The following is a 21463-nucleotide window of genomic DNA, read 5'->3' as shown; positions in this document are numbered from 1 at the left end:
TCTGCCTCTTCCCCCATAGCCCTATCCCCCAGTGCTTGGATTAAAAGCATATGCCACTCGACACTCCTAGCTAGAAGAATTTTTTTTAAAGAAATACAACGAACAAGTTAAGGAAGTCCACGTCAGTGACTTAAAGATACTTCAGTTTAGCCAGGCTTGGTGGTGCATACCTGTAACCCCAGTCCTCAGGGAGGCAGAGGTAAACTGATTTCTGTGAGTTCAAGGCCAGCCTGGTCTACAAAGTAAGTCCAAAAGGCCACAGCTACACAGAAAAACCTTGCCTCAAAAAAAAAAAATAAATAAATAAAGATATTTCAATGTTTCTAGAACTTCAAGTGTAAAACCAAGTCCAAATCAATAGCTCAAAGAGGATGAACTAATGGATAATAAAACACTTAACACACTGCCTGGAGTATAAATAGTGCTCAAATAATATTGCCTGGTTAGAATCATATATTGTTGTCTTTTTCTAACAATATTTTACAGGTCTCCCAACCTTTCTACTCATCTAAAACATTTACCTTATCTGTACTTTGGCTCAGGGTTAAAATCAGATGCTTCACATACATTGTCTTCGTTTGCAATGGAATAAAGCAAGTCTAGATCTTGCGATGGATAATCAGTTGATTCATTACGTAAGATCAGCTCAGTCTTTTCTATCCAGTGCATTCCTTCCTTACTATCTTTACCCACTATCTTAAATAAAGATGGAGGAGGGGGAGGAGGTGCAGTGGCGCACACCTGTAATCCCAGCATGCTGTGGGACAGGGGCAAAAGAGGGAGACAGATCTCTGTGAGTTCGAGGCCAGCCTGGTCTACAAAGAGAGTTCCAGGACAGCCAAGGCTACACAGAGAAATCCTGTCTCAAAAAGCAAAAAAACAAACAAAAGAAAGGAAGAAAAAGAAAAAAAATCAAACCACAAAAAACTAAAATGAGAGAGGAGAGAGAGAGAGAGAGAGAGAGAAAGAGAGAGAGAGAGAGAGAGAGAATGTATGAATAATGGGTGTGTAGAAAGAGAAACAAACACATTTGGCTTTGAGGAAAGGTATGCCCCTGTTTGAGGAAAGGTATGCCCCTGTTTGTTTGAGGAAAGGTATGCCCCTGTTTGAGGAAAGGTATGCCCCTGTTTCAACTGCCAAAGGAAATGTCTCCAAGCAAAGACAAAAAAGCATGAAGGATTGAATGTCCAGAGAAGCAAATGACACACAAGCCAGACTTCATCATGCTAGACACAAGACTTTTTCTATTGTTATGGAACACTGAATGATATAAATCTTGTCTTCAGCTGTGCATATCTAATTGAATTTCAATTAATCACTCAATTTTTGATAATGCATGTCTACTCCAATTATTCAAAAATATCTTTTCATCTTGTCTAAAATATGCTTAAAGCTCTTCATCTACTACAATTAACTTGGCCCTTAACAGCAACTTGTTTTATTTGTCTTGTCTTTCTAATCTAATTGAAATTGCTGAAAGACAAGATCTAGGTATGCATACTCTTCTGTAGTCCAGCGCTGTGGTAGCATGCTCTGTCTCATAGTCTCTAGCATGTCTTAAAGAAACCTCCAAAAAAGGTCATCATAAACACTAATGAATTTCCCAGCAATTCCCAGAAATACTATTCTGCTTGTACAATCATTAAAATTTCTCTTCTGCCTTAAGGAAGTTCATTTCAGAGGTTTGGACACCATGTGGTCACCTATCACATGCATGCAACTCAGATAGAGCATGTGTTACAATGAGCTTTGATTCAAAATCAAAAGTTCAGACACATTTTAAAAATGATCACTATTGATCTCCATTAGCAATTCGATTCTCAACAGTGTTACCTAAACACATGCACACACATACACAATTTTAAATAGTGTTATTTGTTTGTTTCTTTGTCTATGCAGGGTTTCTCTGTTTAGCCCTGTCTATCCTGGAACTGGCTCCTCTCTGTTGATTCTCTATGTTGGGCCAAGTAGAAAGCTGAAGCTAACTAACCTAACCCTTAAAAACAAAACAAAAAGGCATGAAACTAAACAAAACTTTCAGTGAATTCCTCATTTCCTAATCTTCAAAAAGTTTCATTCCTGAAATTATCAACTTTGAGAACACAACATTGAAGGAAGGGAAGCAACCTAGCAAATCAGGTCACGAAATAGGAAGAAGCTTGCCTTCACAATTAACCAAATGATTGTAGGAGAAAAGAGTAAGATATTCTGGGCACATTAACAAAACCTTTAAAAATTTAAGAAGTGCCCAATATTAGACAACAAACAGAGAATTGTGCACTCTTAGACATACCTAGTTGGTTATATGGTGATCATCACTGATTATCCATCCTTAAAAGCAAATCCATAGAACTGAAACTCCTAATTAAATCATAAAGATGTAAATAATCAACTATAAAGGTTTTAAAAATACTTTATAATAGCTTCTAATCTGAAAATATTGTGAACTCAAATCAAAGAACACTGAGCAATTCAGTTGTGATGTTCTATGATACATCACACTAATGCCCAAATTACCATCTATTGGCATCGTACAGATAAGAAAAGCTGGTAACCAAACTCCATCAAACTTCAGGGAAAAAAGTCAACTGGCTTTTTATCCTTTTATTGAAAGTGTTTTCTGGCTCCTCTAAAATTTACCAAATTATGTAAAGAACTTGATTCTGCTTGGAGAAAGAGAGAAACATCTGCCAGCCTAAACAGACTAGAGTTTTTTTTTTAATTTTATTTTATTAATTTATTCATATTACATCTCAATGGTTATCCCCTCCCTTGTATTCTCCCATTCTTCCTTCCCTCCCATTTTCCCCTTACTCTCCTCCCCTATGTCTGTGACTGAGGGGGATTTCCTCCCCCTGTATATGCTCATAAGGTATCCTTCCTCTGAGTGCCACCAGGCCTCCCCATCAGGGATGTGGTCAAATATGAGGCACCAGAGTTCATATGAAAGTCAGACCCCACTCTCCACTCAACTGTAGAGAATGTCTGTCCGTTGGCTAGATCTGGGTAGGGGTTAGAGTTTATCAAAACAATACTTAACAGAGATATCCAACAAGTGTCCACTGAAGTTAGATGGAGAAAGATGAAGAAAATAGACTACAGACAGCATTTACTTTTCTTAGAAAAGGGCTCAAAAAGTAACATTTGATAAATGTACAGGGATTTCTACAACAAATAATTCTACATTTAAAAAAAATACAACTTAGGGCTTTTTACTCTTCTTAAACCTGTTACCAGGTAGCCAATAAAATTCCAAATTTTGAAGTTCATTCACGACAAATCTAGTGTCTTACCAAACAAAACACACCATAAACATAGTTCTTTCCTCAGTTCCCATGACTTTAAATGTGAAGATCCATGGTGGACTAGACTATCTTGGAGTGTTAGCAAGATCAAATGAGATGATTTTGACAAAAGCACTTTGAAGAAGGATAAAGGCTCTCTACAAATGTGAGGTGTCAGAAATATCAAATACATTGCCTAGCCTTCATATGTACTCCACAGAGCATGATAAATGTTATGGCAAACCTTTGGTTTCTGTATGACCTCCATGTTTTTTATGATATCATTTCTTAAAATCAGGCATTTGCTTACAGCATATACCTATAGTACAGGGCAGGCTTTTACTCACTTTAAATTATCTGGAATGACTATAAAAACATGATTCTATAATCTTAAACAGGTAATTGAATAATGAAGTTAATAACAAAGAAAATCTTAAAAGACAGATGTGTCTAGGAAAGACACCTAAAAAGGGTAGGATTTTCCATATTATCTCATTAAAGTAAGGACAACTACAAATAATAGAAGACATAAATTTCTGAATTTGAGCATTCTTTACAAATAATATTAACAGTATTTTACAGGTCTCCAATACCTTCACATCTGAAGAATAATTATTAAAAAAAAGTTGTTTCTTGGTAGGACTATGCCTCTAAATCACAGATTTATATAGTACTTTTTCTACAATGAACTCATTTTCAAGAGTGAAAAATTTTTTAAGAAAACAAGGATACATAATAAAAAATATACTAGCACTTTTAAGTACACTTTGTCTTAAATCCCTCCCCCAACTCTATCCACCCCTCCCCCCCAGGATATTTACAGTCTTCCATGACACATGCTCTGTACCTTCTTGGTTCAAGGAAAACACACCTACAGCATTTCAAATTAACTACTGACCCTTACTCTCACACTATAAACAAACCCTTTTCAGAATCTCAATTGCATTGTGTCCACATTGGTTAAAGCTGGAAGCCTGGTGACCTCATGTGGTGTTAGCTTCTCCCATGCACCAACAGCATCCGCCTTTCTACTCAATTACCCTCTTTGGTGCCAGAGGATTGCTACCCAATGAACATACACAATAGGCTTCTGCTTCATTACACTAACCAACAGCAGGATAGAAATAAGCAGAAGAGGAATAAACAAGCTAATTTATCATGAGGCCAGAGCAAGTGTTCACCAGTCTGGCCATGGGAAGCTTGAGTGGTTAACAGGCATCTCTGCAGTCTGAGATGATGTTTATGATCTTACATATTATAGATCAGCTGCGACATAACTTCAATGATTAAACAAGTTTTCAGATTAGCAGGTGTGAACACAAGCACACAAGAAACCCTACCTTAAAAACTTTAAAATTCCTATATAAAATCTACTCAGTTATTTGAGAAAGCTCAGCCCAGGATTCCAGATAATGGGGACTCAAATCCTGATAATTTGCCCCAAGTGCTCAACCTGACTGTGGGGCTTCTGTTATTCATCATGAACGAGGTGGTCAGGAGGGACCCAGCCTCTTTGTGAGGAGGATCTGGTGCCCCCTTCATTAGGCAAGGGCACAGCGGTTGATTAAATTAACAACTTCGGAGGGCTTCAGTCCCAGTTCCCAGACATTAGCACCATCATCCAGAACAAATTAAAGTCTCACAGCAATTAAGCAGATTTTGAAAATGAATTTCCCATGGTTCAATGGCTCAATAGCAATCTTGAGTTAAGTAGTAGAACAGAGCTTGAAGGAAGGAGGAAGAATTGTTAAATTTCTAAAGTAAATGTGCAGCTGGCAGAAAGACAACAGAAAGCCTCTGTTAAGTGTCTCTACTTAGTGAGACTTTAAATTTCAGACACCAGAGGTAAGAAAAATAAAATCTAAACAAAATTGTTGCAGTAAAATAATGAGTTTCAGAAAGATTTTTCCTATTTTTAATTCTTTTAGTGTTGTTATATTCCTAATCAAAATTTAAATAAGAGACACAAATTTATTTCTTTTCACTAGATTTTAAATTCAAACCAACAGTCTAGGACCATCCACATCTCAGAAATCTTTACAACAGCTTCCCCAGGATACTAGGTGAAAGGACTAAGACTAACAGTAAAATAGTCATTATTTAATTTTAAGGATTCACTACTTAACAGGCCTTATACAGACCTTTTAACATCATATTTAATCTTTGCAATTTTATAAAATAAGCCTAGTGAGTCTTAATTTACTGACTTTGAAGAATATTATCAGTCTCAAATTAAGTAATTCAAGGTTACACTGCCAGTACATGGTGGAGCTAGGATATGAACCCATACTTTCTGCTGGATCAACAGCAGGGTGCTTGCTTAGCATGCCCAGAAAATAGTTTCAATCCCCAGTATTATAAGTAAATAAACTTAACATCTAAACTCCTGTTTAAACCTAATTTTTTAGAGTCAAAGAACAACCATACAGTTGCTAAATTCTTTAAAAAGTAGAAAAACAAATTCCTATTTTTAAGAGTTTGTAGTCAAGCCAGGAGAGGTGGCACATACCTGTAATCCCACTGCTTGAGAGGCAGAGGCAGGTAGATTTCTGAGTTGGAGGCCAACCTGGTCTACAAAGCTAGTCCAGGACTGTAGTGGATGTAAACATGTTTTTATTTTGATATCAAGTGTGTGATGTGAAACAGAGTTGTGTGAGGGTATGCGGTGTTTGTCCGCTGGAAACAGACTTGTAAGAGAATGTGTGATGTTTGTCCACTAGAAGAGGAACTGCCTCTTGGGGGCATAGTCTTTCCTAACTGATAAACATCCTAGTATGGACTCTGTGAGGATATCCAAAACAAAAGGCTTGGAGTTTTTGTTTTGATATTGTTTCACATTGTTTGATTGTACATCACTCCACTTTGAGACGTTCCTAGAAAGAAACTCCAGAGAACACTTCAAGGTTCTGGGTTCCACTGCTGGTCCAGATCCAGCTGCTGCGGTTGCAGTCACCTTTGCTGCTTTGCTGTTTAATTAGTCTATTGGAATCCTGATGACAACAAAAAGTAGCATTGCTCTAAGGAACTGAGTCTAAAAAGGTCTATTTCTCCTGTTCCCATTCACCTCTTTCTTTTCTCGCCTATCTAGGGTAGGCGGGTTGGAAGGGAGATATAAGCATTAAACAACCACAAATAAAGGAGGTTTGAAAAAGCTCAAAGCCTACACAGGACAGCCAAAACAAACAGCAACAAAAAAGTTTGTAGTGAGATTGTGGAGCTTCTAAAATAATTCCTTTCAGAACAGCCTTGGTGAAGCAGGAAAAAAATCTTTACTTTGTAAACACAATAAATCACAAGTGTTCCACTATTACTCAGCATCTCTATGTGATTATTCAAACTTTAGAAATATATTCACTAGAATATATTTAATTGTCAAGTGTGAACAAAAAAACAAAGTCAATTTTCTGTCTTGACGGTAACTGAAAGATAAAAACACATAAACAAGAGAAAATGACTATAATAGTGACCAGGAAGCTTGGCTCAAACCCTCGTCTCCTCTTGGCCTTGGTTTCCCTCAATATAAGACAAGGTCTCTTTTCAACTCCATAAGTAGTACAAATTTCTACATATCCAAGCATACATACCATGAAGGTATATGTATGATTACTTCAATGCCTTTTAGCAGGTCTCACTTAAATTCCATGCTCTGCCTGTAAATTCTTTAGAGGTAAGGAAACAAGACTCAAAACACATTAACATATTGCCTAGTCTACAAAGGAAGTCTGATAACAAATAGATAAATCAGATCACTACTACTGGTTGATAGAATAAAATTCTTAGAACTAGAAAAACTTTGAAAAAAATGATTAGTACATTTTCTTTTATTTTCTTAAATGTAATAAACAAGTGTCCTACTATAACTGAGGTCTAATTCCAGTCCTCTTTTTACTTACTTGAGACAGGATCTCCCTAGGTTGCCTTGAAGTCGTTCTCCAAGTAACAGTGGACCTTCTGCTTTAGCCTTCTGAGTGCTGAGATAAAGGCCTTTACAACCCAGTTTTTCAGAAAAAACAAAACCAAAAGCCATCATTCAAGAACCTTTAGCTACCACCCTGCTGTTTTATGAGTAGCTGTTTCTCAAGAATACTGCAATACAACCAAGCAATCACAAGTACCTTTCAAAACTTTAACAGTTCTCTTAATGCGAAGAGTCAATGGCTTACCTAGACAGAGCTGGGATAAGTCCAACTCCATGAAACTCACTGTCTCGTAGATATACTAAGCCTGGTTTAATCAAGTATCAGCCATACCCATATATCTCCTAAAATTCATTTTCTTGAATAAGTGGAGTAAAGGAAGAAAAGGAAGGAATATTTTGGTGTCTGTGAAGCAAAAACAACAAAAGAAAGAAACAAAGAGAAGAAAGAAGGGAAGAAAGGACAACAAGTGCTAGTTAAAAGATGATGATGCTCTTTCAGCTTAAAAAAATCAGCAAATTAATTTCTCTGTTTTCCTTATTTTCATTGGCTATTACATAGAAATATTATGTTTTCTTAGAGCAAATCTCTGTTCTCTGAGAGCCTGTACTAAAGACTTGTGGGTCCTAAGCAGCCAGAGGTTAAAACAACCACAAAGATATCTCAGGTATCACAGTTTTCTGTTGCAGTTATCCCTGACCTCTGACAATATGACGAATCTGATCATTTCCAAGTAGAGACATGTTCTGTGATAGTAGTTTGTTCATACCCTCCTCAAGAATTTTATCTGTATCTTCTTAGGCCAGGAATGCAAAACTAAAGCAGGATCCTGGTTTTCACACAGGACAGAACCAACTTAAAAGAACAGAGCGAAGAAAGGAATGTGGGGGTGTGTCCTTCCCATTACAGGCATTCTACTCAGGGCAAGTTACAGCCTAAAGGACGGCATAAAACATGTTGAGAAGCAGATTAAAAAGAAACTGGACCTCAAGAATGCATACTTGCCTTCAAAGCTGGGTGGATTTAACAAAGTTGAACCCAGCTTTTTGGCTGTGATCACCTGAAGGCGAACATGCTGGGGGAGACTGAAAGTCCATATCATGCCATCTAAATTATATATTGCTTCATGACTGCTTGGTTCAAGAAAAAGAAAGACAAAAGAGGAAGAATTTACTATTCTTGAGATTTCTTTTATTAATGTAGAACTTGAAAAACACTGATTAATTCTTTTTTGTTCTAAAGAAAAATTTTAATACCTTGCCAAAAGTAATATAGTAGACTTGATCTTTTCTTTTAATACCCTGTACTCTCTTAGACATATGCATCTTGGATAAAGCCCCTGTGCTAGGCAAGGGAATTGATCAGAAGTTTAAGAAAGAAAATCCTATAATTGGCATGAACCAGTTTTTAAAAAAAAACACTTCTTTGCCTGAGAATATTAAGATCATACGATCATACAGCTGGAAGGAAAAAGACAACAGAAAATTGCAATTGAACACGCAGGACTTATACAGACATGGAGATGGAAATGCTAGCTCATGGTTGGAGAGTGAGTGGCAAGAAGAAATAGATATGAGAAACCCAGACTAGCTATATCTTTTTTAAAAAGATTTATTTATTTTATGTATATGAGTACACTGTCTTCATGCACACCAGAAGAGAGCACTAGATCATATTACAGATGGTTGTGAGCCACCATGTGGTTGCTGGGAATTGAATTCAGGACCTCTGAAAGAGCAGCCAAGGCTCTTAACCGCTGAGCCATCTCTCCGGGCCCTCAGACCAGCTTTATCTTGAAGGGATGTTTGCTCAGGCCTTAAATTTCCCTTTTCTGGGCCTTATTCTGCCATCATCTCTTTCACTATCTACACTGCCCTTTCTTTTACCAGTACATTAAGTAGCTGTTGTTTAGGCTGAAGCCCAGGGGCACTCTTTGGCACTCATTTCCCAAGCTTTTGGTAATGGTTATCCTCCCTTTGCTGCATGATGCTATGTCACCAAAGTGAGTTTCTCAAGCCCCCTCCAGCATGGCTTATAAGCATAGTCACAACACAGTGACTGGTATGAGGGCTGCTGTATGTCAGGCAGTGAAATCATTTGTTTAGGAAATAGCTTAAGTCATTTCGGTACTCAAGTAGAAACAGAAATACTTAATTTGAGGAAAAAACATAAGCTTTTGGAGACTGAGCTTTCATATCATATTTCATCTCTATGGAACTTCACCCTTGCCCCTTTGTGCTTCTTAGAAATGGAAGGGACAGTGGAAGAAAAGCATCATTCCACATTGAGAGCATGGCTTAGGATTCAATAAAAGATAATTTCAAAAAAGTTTCTCAAATGTGTCTGAGATTCAGCTGAAAACTTCAGAAAGAGGCAGTAATGTCATTGTGGGTTGTAATAAGCATTAAATGCATCAATACATCTGAAATGTTTTTCATGGTCACCCAAAAGTCAACACAGTAAAGCAAGCATCTGCTCTTGGCCAGACGTCAACATGGTGCCTGCTTTTGTTCCTCTACAAAATCGTGTTAGGGATAGAGTGTGGACGGTGGGTCAGGGTCTGAGAAGCCACAGGAAAAAGCAAGAGTCTCAGTATTTTCTTTAAATTCTGAAATATGAGGTTTTTCTTTTTCACAATGATCTTTTCAGTTTGTTTACTTATGCAAAGAAAATCACCGATTTCTTGATCTTCAAGTACTGTTCTCCCACTGCCATCAGACGCTTAGGAACTGTCTGCATCTGGCCTACTTGTTCCATTAGGCCATGGTCACCACAGGAGAGATCTATCAGAGGAGAGATGTACCCAAATGAAACTAATATGATTATGTAAATCTGTTAAGTTTCTATCAAATTGAAGACCTTCAATTTTTTTCATGTAGAAAATAAATCTAATAGCATTTCTCCCAGGAATAAAATATACCTTTCATGGTGTCAGCAGGGTTACTCCTAAGAACTGCTGGTCTTGTATGCTGACATAAAAACTGTCATTTTGGAAGATAATGGTTTTTTTGTTTTGTTTTTTGTTTTTTTTTTTTTAAGACAGAGTTTCTCTGTGTGGCCTTTGATGTCCTGGAACTCACTCTGTATATCAGGCTGTCCTCATATTCAGAGATCCTCCTGTCTCTGCTTCCAAGTATTAGAATTAAAGGTCTGTGCAACTGACTACCACCTGACTGGTATTTTTTTTTTTTTAAAGTTTCAACTGTTCTCATTACTGCCATCCATACCTTCCAAAAACCCTCTCAAATCTCCAGTGATTCTATTTCTGGTCTTCCTTTGGAAAAGTCCAAACTTCTTATATAACTTCAAAAATAGATCAAACTACCATCTGGGGAATATAAAATCAAGCAATCCTTCTTTCTTGTTAATGAACCAGGCTTCCCAGACAATTGGATGATTCATACAATTATGGGGGATAAATAGAACTTGTAAGAAAGGAGTAAGAATGGTGTTTGAATTTCTCAACAAGATATCTTCCCTTGGCCTTGCTAAGATACTGCTTTGGCACTACAGTTAGACTTCCTTTATCATATAGATTATTCTTCCTTTTCATGTTGTCCAATAACTAACAATGAGAAATCGGTTACAATTTCTTTCTCATTATACCTCTCTTCGTTAAAATAATTTCTATTTAGACCCTGAAGTCATGGTGTAGGTAGGATCATTTAACTCTGGTTTGTTATATCAGACTGACTGGATAGAGTCTACTTCCATACTTGACTGAGACAGTTAATCTTGAGAAATTTGCTAGAACTGTCTGCATCTTGATTTATTTACATAATGAGTACAAAAACACCAATGACAGCCCAGTGAAAAGGTTCAGCAGGGAAAGGTCTGACAGTATGAGTTCAATCCCTGGGGCCCACATGGTGGAAGGGTAGAACCAACTCCCCAAGTTGCCCCCTGTGATCCACCCATTGAATGTAAAATATATACTGGCATATACAACTGCATACACAAAAACACACATAAAATAAATAAATATTTTAAAAATTATAATACCATTAAAAAGGCTCTTTTAGATTAAATAATAAAAAATCTGGCACCTGTACATTTAATACATCATGTTCAACATAATATTTTATTCATACATTTTTTTAGGATGAAATGTTAACTAATGCTTTGATGAACAGCACAGCTTCCAATTTCATATGTTCTTAAATTCTCAATAAATAATTAGTTCAAGTAATCATAGAAATTTTTCTGTGGGTCAGGAGGGGCTCTTGAATCCCATAATTTATTTAGGCTTTATGTTACCTTATACCCCGGTCCTGAGCACTGCATGAGTATTGATAAATACTTTGGACATTAGGCCAGTGGTTCAACTAAGTTTTGAGCTAAGGACATTCTATAAAACTACTTTATGAGGGAGATATGTATAAATCTTTCCTCAGCCAATACATACTTAACAATGAAGGTTGCCAGGAGTTGTAGCATATATCTTTAATTCTAGCACTTGGGAAGCAAGAGAGAGACAGATCTGTCTATGTGGCATGGTCTACATAGGGAGCTACATGTCAGCCAGGTGTACATAGTGAGACCTTGTCTCAAAAACAAACAAAATTAACAAACAAACAAAACAAAAAATGAAAAGGTAAAACCCCAATTATTATAAAATGTCAACTAGATAAGGCAGAGTTTATAGGCAGAAGATTTGTAAACCTCACAAAACTATTCATAATTATCTTAAGGAAATATTTCTCATTTTTTTACTATAGATAGAAAATTTGCACTAGAAGGCTAGTACTAAGAAAATCAGATGAGAGAACAATTAGAGACTATTAGCACAAGCATTGTCTCATTGTAATAATCAAGAGGTTTAGCTTTCTAAAAGTCAAATATGATTTTAATAATAAAAACTGACTACTCTAAACTATGAAATTATACAGGGTTTGTGTAAATCACAGTACTATGATTCCTTTCGGACCTAACAAAGAGAAAAGTATAGTTTGATCAGGTATGTAATTTTATAAAACAAGAATAACCAGATATAAAAAAATATGATCATTATCAACTAAAAATCAATTAGTGCTTTTCAAAATTCTCACAAGATATAACCTGCTTCAGTAAGTCACACCTATGATCCCAGAATCTGGGGCACAGAGAAAGGAGGATCAGGAGTTGGAAATCACCCTTAGCCAGTAAGAAATCATCCTGAGGCACAAGAGACTCTCTCAAAAAATGCAAACAAAACAAAAGAATCTTACCGATACTCATACACTTCAGGATTACAACTAGTGCAGCATTAATGTACATTAAAATGAAATACATGTAGAAAATTTAAAACAATGTATTAATAACTGTGTATTCTGTATTAATCATGATTTCATACAATTCTTCAAATTTCTGCAACGTTCAAATGAATTACTGCAGACAAATGCTCATATGAGTGAGTAACAATCAGGGTCATCAACAATTTCCACTTAGTAACAGCATAATGGGGAGCTCTGCATCCTTAATAAGCCTATTTGCAAAACTGTGTTAAATGCATATACATCTTACACAAATTATTATATGTTCAGCATTTAAAAGGGGGGCCACTCATGTGACTTTTGACAAAAACAATGCTTCTTCTCAAAGAAATTACAACTGGTAATTTGTTTACTTTTACTTGCAATTTAAGTTTGAAATATTTTTATTTGTAGATCTGCTTAAAACAATTCAACAATAAACCATCATTCTGTCCGTTTGTGATTTCTGCTCCTTTATAATAGGTGAAACAGTGACCTCATTCTTCAGACATAATTTCCCCAGAAATGATTAATCTGAAGCTAAACAAACTACATACAATGAGCCGTGTACTCAAGTTCATGATTTTTGGTGGACTGTACTCTTATTTAAGGACATGGTCTTCTCCCCCATCCCTTCTACCATCCTTACAGCTGCTTCTCCATAAACTAAATTCATCAAACATGAAACAAAGCAAAAAAACCCAAATTTTAGTTTTCTTCAGGGTTAGTTTTCAGGAAGATAAGATTAAGCTATACCTTTCAAAATATTTTATTTTCCCTTTAGAGTTCTTAAACATTAAATGCATTTAAAAAGTCATTTATCAACTTTTCTAAATGTATAAAAAAGTTGCCTAATTTTATAGTTAGTGTTTCAAAGTTTTGACAAAAACATAAATCACTGAAATTATAAGCCTACCAAGTTTTACTAAGTTAGATATTCCTTACAGAGCCTGTTTGTAAAAATTTGTGGAAAGCGGCAATATATAGACACCGGTACACGAGAAATACACAAAGCCAACCAAAAATAAACAAACTAGTTAGGTAAGAACACCTTTAGGATACAGGGTAGTTTAAATAATCCAAAACTTAATCCTACTTATTTGCTTTTATGGCTACTTTAAAAATTTCCCCCTTTGATTTTACAACAGAATATTAGTCCAACTGTTATATAAAACTCTGAATACTAAAAGAGTTATACAATCAGAAATGAAAGGGATCTTAAGGTCATTTATCTACCAGTAAAGAGAGGAGGCTATTGGTTAAGTGACTTGCCAGGTCTCTTTGAGACTAATGATTTGCTATGGCTGTTCAGGAGATGAGGACTTTTGTTTTGCTATGTTATGTATTTTCAATGAGGACCTTTCCCATAAGATTCTTCTTCCCTGAGTTGCCATCTTTTCTCTCATGGGGAAAAACAAGTATCTAAAAGTAGCACAGTGGCTACAGTTGAAGAAACAGGTATCTTACAAGGACTACTTTATGACCAGTGTACTTAGTCCCATAAGTAGCAGTGACATTGAGTAGTGGAATTTTCTTATTGGTGAGAGCAGAGACGTTTTCTGATCTTTTTCCCTGACTCCTTAACCTGCAAACTGTTCTTTCAAGAACTGATTCAACTAGTTTACTCTGAACAGTTTCATCTAGTTTTCAATTTTTATAAGCTGAGTGGGAAACATGGCATGCACCTCTTGTTAATATTCATTTCCTGCATTCGGATAGTATAGAGAGCCTAGGTTAGCTAAATTTATTTGATAGCAAAAACCACTACTCTCCAAGTGGAAGAAGTAAAAACTAAAACACTAGTCAGTGTGGGCTACATCTAATCTGTTAAGTCTCAGGAGCAGAACTGAGGACAGTCACTACAACTGAGTGAAACAGTTATGCAAAAACTTCCTCCAAGGAACGTTATAGGGAGATGGGTTTCTTTTCTAAGAAAAGTTAGAACTAAAGCAGTTTGTTAATTTAGGAAAATCTGTTTAGGCAAGGCCTGCAGCTTCACTAACAATGTTCTACCATAGGTGTGTGTCTGGGGTGGGGAACACAGCATTAACACTACTTACTTTCAGACAACCCCGATTTGAACAGACAACTGCTCTAACTCTGGTAATTCTAATGTCCCTTGGATCTCCTCTGTGCAATGATGAGGTTCCAGAAAACATGTTAGTCCCAGAAGTGTTCTAGAAAACCTACTACAGGAACCAAGAGCTCTTTGGGCCCACATCAGCTTCGCGGCTAGGGGGTGGGTGGGGTGGGGTGGGGTGGGGTGGGGGTGGGCCTGCAGCGACAGGAAACTGTAATGGTTTGTGTGCAAAAACCTCAGAGGGGAAGGTCAGACAAGGATAATAGGCCAATTTAATTCTGAAAGCACGAGGTGCAAGAAATTTTATTATGGTCTGCCACTGAAATCACACAAGATCCAATAGCATCTAACTGCAACTGCTCATCAAGGGAAATAAGAGGTGTAATTGTAACCGCGGTATAATCACTGTGAGCGCGCCGAGACTGCTGCTGCCTACAGCTCCCAGCAGAGAAGTATTAAGAGCCTGGAAAATTCAATACAGAGAAAAAGAGATTGTACGTGGCATAGCGAAACAAAAGCCAAAGCGCTCTCTCTCTCTCTCTCTCTCTCTCTCTCTCTCTCTCTCTCTCTCTCTCTCTCTCTCTCTCTCTCTCTCTCTCTGTGTCTCTGTGTCTCTCTGTGTCTCTCTCTCTCTCTCTCTCTCTCTCTCTCTCTCTCTCTCTCTCTCTCTCTCTCTGTCTCTGTGTCTGTGTGTGTGTGTGTGTGTGTACACTGATGAAGCTGTTTCGCCCATAAAGAGGACAGAAGCTTAGAAAACTCTGGTTTTACAGATACATGTACTCGATCTCCTCAGAACTCCCTTCTTGAAGCTTCTCCCACTCTCCTTTGTTTAAAACACTTAGCCTCTATGTTACAAAGATTTGGCAGTACCAGACTCTCTGGAATGCTAACCCAACACACCCGAGTCTAGAGGGAAAACACCGTGTCCTTTTACTCTCGGCCCCTCTGGAGAGCTCCTGTGCTGCCCAGGGGCTCCCTCGAGAAGCACAGATCCCCGCCTGAGCTCTTCCACACAGCCAAGAGCAACAGCCAGCCTCAAGGAAGCTATGGAGCCCTGCCGCGCCCGCTCCAAAGTTGGCACTGAAGTTTGTCCAAGATTGTCCGTAATCTTGAGGAGAAAAGGACCTGAGGTGGAATGGACAGTAGGAGGAAGTTGAATGGATGCTGAGACAGAAGGCTGGCTACGTCGGAAGCCTTTTTGGTCTTTGAGCACTGGGAAAGTCTCCCTGGCGCCGTCTCTGGGGCTTAGGAGCTGTCACCTGAGGGCAGCCCAGGAGGGAGCAGGAAACGTCCTCCTGGCGCCAGAGGAGGATCCCAGGTTTCCGACTCACTGGATCTTGGGGCTCAAAGCAGAGGGGGAGGGGAGATGGCAGAAGGGACAAGAGGCAAAAGCAACACCTTTCAGACAGGCTTTCTGCTAGCCCACTCTAAGTTGGTGCTGGGAGGGCCAGGACTCTCCTAAGCCACCCTACTCCATCCCACTTTGAATCCTCAGCTCAGAGCAGTCCACTGATAGAGGTGGGTAGGGTGCGGCGTGGAAGCCAAAGGCTTAAAGGTTGAGACCTTAAAACCGGCCCTAGTCCCTCACCGAGAAAACCGAATGCATCTACACAAGCCACAGCCAGTTAACAGCTCGCGTCTGGCACAAGGCTTAGCTCCCGACTTTCCAGTTATTCCAAATAAAGTCGATTACGTTGCCCTCCCAGAGCTGATTGGAAGGAAACCGAGAGGGAAAGGGGGGCGGGCGAGGGAAAGAGCAGAGGGAGCAATCAACTTTGCGACCCAGCACTTCCTCGCGATCCGTCGCCATGCTTAAGATCCACCCCCACCCCCTCCTGCCTTTCAAGTGGATACTGAAACTAGGCCAAAACTTTTCCCCTCCTTTTCTCTTTGCCACTAGACTGGATTGTGCCCCATGGAGCCCCATGGAGCTCTGCTTTCTTAAGCACAATAGCCGGACTAATTAGATCATAGAAGCAAGGCAGCGATACTGTAACAAGTAGCCCAAGAGGCAAAAGAGGAAAGGGCCAAAGAAAGGGAAAGGAGAAAGTTTGCAGCTCTTACACTTACCGATCAAGCCTCCCACCAGAAAGGCAACGATTTGGAAAACCAGCAGAATCCCTCCAACAATGCAGAGCTTCTTGGTGCTCATGTTTTCTATAATTGCCCCAGCCATTTCTGAGCCCCCTTTCTTTCCTCCTTTAAGTAAATGTTTTAGTGTATGCTTTCGCTTCCCCTCTCCTTTCTTGCTCTCTTTTCCTGGTGCTGCAAAACTTCAAGGGTGAGATAGCACAGAGGAGGTGGGACCCAGACCGCAGGCGCCCGCACAGACCACCGGGCGAAGCCGCTTGGGTTCCCCAGATGCCCAGAGCTGAGACTGCGGCCGCTCGGCAGCCAGTGGACGCTTAAAGGAGCAGGGAAGCGGATCACATGACACGCCTCCCTCTCTTTCTTCCTCCCTCCCTCTCGCGCTTCCTCCCTCCCTCCCTCTCTTCCTCAACCCTGGCCCGCCAGTTCAGGCATCTGAGCTCCTGCCAGCTCTGGCTACCCGCCCTTAGGTTTGGCCTGTAGCTTGTCCCGGCAACAGCTGGTATCTTGAAGGGGGGGCTGGCTGGTGTTGCTAAATGGGCTTGGCATACACAGCCTCTAACATGTTTCCTTTTCTGGTTACCAAAGTACGGGATTTAAGTTAGGCGGGCGGTTTTGCAAACCCTTATCTTACACGTATAGCCAACCCACCAAAGAGGTGAATTATAAAAAGGAATCTAATGAAGGTTAAGTCAAACTACAAAGAGAAAAAAATAAGGTCTGGGTTCAGATTCCTTCTACCTGACCCTAGCTTGGGTTATACCCTGCTACATTGCCCTTCAAAGAGCCTGGCTGTCCATCCAAATCAAATATCTGTTCCTTATTCCACCCTGGACTTTTAGTCTTGGTCTTGACTATTATCCAAACGCTTAAAAGTTAATTCAAAGCCCAATTTGTTTTAAAACTCTTTGTTTTGCTTTATCTTGTTTCATTTATCATTTTGTGTGTGTGTTGGTGTTTTTGTTGTGTTTTTTCCACCACCTTTATGTTCTCTAGAAGAGTTGATTCCTCCAAGCCTACTCTCACAATTTAACCTTCTATCATAAGGTCTTGTGAATGCACATTTGTTTCCATAACTAAGCTGAGAGATTGGGACCAAGTTCAATTCTCTTTGTATACCCCACCACCACCACCACCCAAAGTGCCTAAAAAAATTCTCACACTAGCAGACACTGCATGAAGTTTTGTGCAATGAATAAATGAATGAGTGTTTAAGCAAGCCAACAGTTTGCATTTCAAAAGCATGAAGGATTTTAGTTGGGTAAAATAGTAAACATGTTACTATTACCTACAGGTCAGACTCTCAGGTGGGTGGTCACAGCTACCGGGAGGCTGAGTTAGGAGGATTAGAAATTTAAGGCCAACCTGGATAACTTTTCCAGACCCTGTCTCAAAATAAAAACTAAAAAGTAATCTGGCAATGCAGCTCTGTGGGAGAGCTCTTGTTTAACATGTGGTCTGATCCTTACAGTGAAATTCCATGAGAGGCAGAGAAGGAAGAAAGAGAATCTTAACTCTCTGAGAGATGTACTTATATTTATACAATCCGTCCAAGAAAAAGTGGTAAACAGCGATCTTAAAATATTTCTGGATCAGTCTGTCCTAAACTTCAGGACTTGCCTTTTTTCCCATTTTCATAAACTGTCTAGGCAACACAATTCATATCACACCTTAGCTTTATAAAGGTACCTCCTTGAATTCTCCACATAGGTTTTTCAAAGCCATCAGCATACCCAGTTTCTTGCTTCTTGTCCTCTTCCCATGGAGGAACTATTTACTGCCCTCCTCTGATCTATTCCTGCGCCTGCATTGCCTTATACACAACACCTTATAAGATTCATTACATAGCCTGCTGTCCTTCCTCTGAGAGCCACCAGGCCTCCCCATTCAGGGGACGTGGTCAAAACTGAGGCACCAGAGTTCGTGTGAAAGTCAGATCCCACTCTCCACTCAACTGTGGAGAATGTCCTGTCCATTGGCTAGATATGGGTAGGGGTTTGAAGTTTACGGCCTGTATTGTCCTTGGCTGGTGCCGAGACTTGATACCCTATGAGCATATACAGGGGGAGGAGGTCCCCCTCAGTCACAGTCATAGGGGAGGGAAGTAAGGGGAAAATGGGAGGGAGGGAGGAATGGGAGGATACAAGGGAGAGGATAACCATTGAGATGTAATATGAATAAATTAATAAAATAAAATTAAAAAAAGATTCATTACACAAACTGGGTCATTCTTAGTCCTCAACTAGACCAGATACTCCTTAAGACAGGTTCCAGGCTGCATCTCTGTAAAACTTTATTTTACCTTTTGGCCTCCAGCAAACCTTAATAGCTTCAGGGCTGTAGCTGCTTTGTAAATATATATTTTTTCCTTCAGTCCTTTGTCTCCCTCTTTCCTTGCTGAGCACTAGAGGATAACAAAACTGCACGAATATTCTGAAGGAATTTCAGGCTACTTATCACTCACTATATAATGATTTCCTATGTTGTAGTTGACTGTGTGTGTGTGTGTGTGTGTGTGTGTGTGTGTGTGTGTGTGTGTAAGAGAGAAAAAGGAAGTAAGAAAAAATGAGGGAAGGGAGGAAGAAATAGAGATCCTTATTCCATAGGGTTCCTGCTAGACACGGGATACTAGGATTGCTAAAACTGAAGTTCCCATTTCTATTGGCTCATGGTCTTTTAAAAATCACCTTTCTATATGGCTGTCCCTATTTCATCAAGCCTAAGAACAAATTTATATGGAGTCTTAGTTACTTTTTCATTTCTATGATAACATGTCATGACCAAGGCAATTTACAGAACAAAGAGTTTATATGGACTTACAGTGCAAATGAGTTAGAGTTTATGATTGTAAAATAAAGGCATGACAATGGGAACATCTGATTCCCAAGTAGGAGGCAGAGGAAAAGCTAACTAGGAATCCCTGAGCCTTTGGAAACCTCAAATCCCTTGTGACAAATTTTCTCCAACAGGACCACACTTCCTACTTCTTATGAAAAATTTTTTTTTTCCTATCAATTGGGGCCCAAATATTCAGACATACAAGCCTACGGGGCTTTCTCATTCAGGTCACCACAGGCACTTCACCTGTGTAATTGGTCTTGAATATGAAGGTCCTTTGCATGTAATGGAAAGCTTTGAGTAAACTTGCTATCCTTTTCTCATAAAGTAAGGTTTGAGATAGGAATATCTCCATGATAAGCTTTTAAACTTTTAATTTCTGCTGTCTTTGTAAATATTAATACTGACTATCAGATCTTCATTTCCCAATGTCATAACATGAATATGTAGAAAAAGCTTGAATGTTTTTCTGGGTAGGTCTGGAGTGGAATCTAGATCCCTGCCTCTATTGTTTGAAACCACAGTACAGTATAGTTACTAGCCAGCTCCAAGGCTGAGGGTTCTCACCTATAAAAACAAGATCTGACTTCAGGGATCCAATGCCCTCTTCCAGCTTCCATGAGCACCCCAGTTTGATTCTCAGCACTCACATGGTATCCAACAATTGTCTGAACAGCCAGTTCCAGGTGATTCATGAGTACTGAATATACATGGTATACCAACATACATGCAAAACACTTTAAATAAATTTTTGAAAAAATACTGGATACTAGAATAATTAAAGTATGAAATTCAACTCTAATAACAGACATTGATTGTTCTACTTATAGCCTTGTTGTTTATTATTTTATTTGAATTTTTGACACATGGAAAATCAAAGAGATGTGAAATACATTAGCTAATAAATGAGTACCTAGCTGAGGATAGATAAAATCCCTCTCCTCACCCCATTTTCCACACAGAGTTTATTAGCTAGCTTTTTATACAGTCCCTACGTACTAGGCATATTTTGCACATACAGCTATATTTGTGGCATGTTGTGACCTTAGTTATCTGGCAACTTCCTTAAACAGAAGACAGTGACTGACGTAACACAGTTCCTGGCACAGAGGGAAGTTCAGGTCCTTTGATGAACCAGGAGCAGTGTGATGTTATTGTTTTTGCATAAGATGATCTGTGGAAATCTAAAATAATTAAATAAACCCTTTAAAATACCTAATTGACTTCACAGAGGAACCTAAAAAGAACATCAAGCCACTCTGAAACATCCTTTCTTTCAGGTAGCTTTTATACATAAAAAACACTCATAGCACCTGGTTGGTGATATTTTCTGTTGTGTGTGTGAATGAGGCTCACTATGAGTTCACACTCTGTTACTCAGTGCTGCCTCTCCCTCTACCTAATTGTCTTATTTTATATGAAAATAAAGAGTCTTTCTTAGCACATTCTTTTGCACACTAACCTTAGAAAGGAACTCTTGGAATCCAAATTATTCAACGTGATCCTCATATGAATTTTTAACATACACCCTCAACCTCTTTCCTTTTAACATCAATCCCATCATAGATCCCATTTTGCCTTTCCATTCATACTCCACACATATCCCATACATATCCCATACATATTCCATACATATTCCATACATATTCCATACATATTCCATTCATATTCCACACATATTCCACACATATTCCATACATATTCTATACATATTCCATACATATTCCATACATATTCCATTCATACTCCATACATATTGCAAACATATTCCATACATATTCCATACATATTCCATTCATACTCCACACATATTCCATACATATTCCATACATATTCTATACATATTCCATACATATTCAATACATATTCCATTCATACTCCATACATATTCCATACATATTCCACACATATTCCATACATATTCCATACATATTCCATACATATTCCATTCATACTCCATACATATTCCATACATATTCCACACATATTCCATACATATCCCATACATATCCCATACATATTCCA

General features: G+C 38.6%; 1 protein-coding gene across 1 annotated transcript in view; it reads right to left on the bottom strand.

Moving 5' to 3' along the window:
* Positions 1-16935, bottom strand: part of Wls (Wnt ligand secretion mediator) — a 97485-nt gene extending 80550 nt beyond the window's left edge. The window contains exon 1 of the mRNA XM_051165871.1: positions 16583-16935. Within this exon, the coding sequence (XP_051021828.1) occupies positions 16583-16688 (106 nt within the window). The 5' untranslated portion in view covers positions 16689-16935. The remainder of the gene's footprint in view (positions 1-16582) is intronic.
* Between the last annotated feature and the right edge of the window lie 4528 nt (positions 16936-21463).

The sequence above is a fragment of the Acomys russatus genome, chromosome 23 (genome assembly GCF_903995435.1).
Source record: "Acomys russatus chromosome 23, mAcoRus1.1, whole genome shotgun sequence".
In the NCBI taxonomy this organism is placed as follows: Eukaryota; Metazoa; Chordata; class Mammalia; order Rodentia; family Muridae; genus Acomys; species Acomys russatus.
This window is presented reverse-complemented; position numbering and strand designations above follow the sequence as displayed.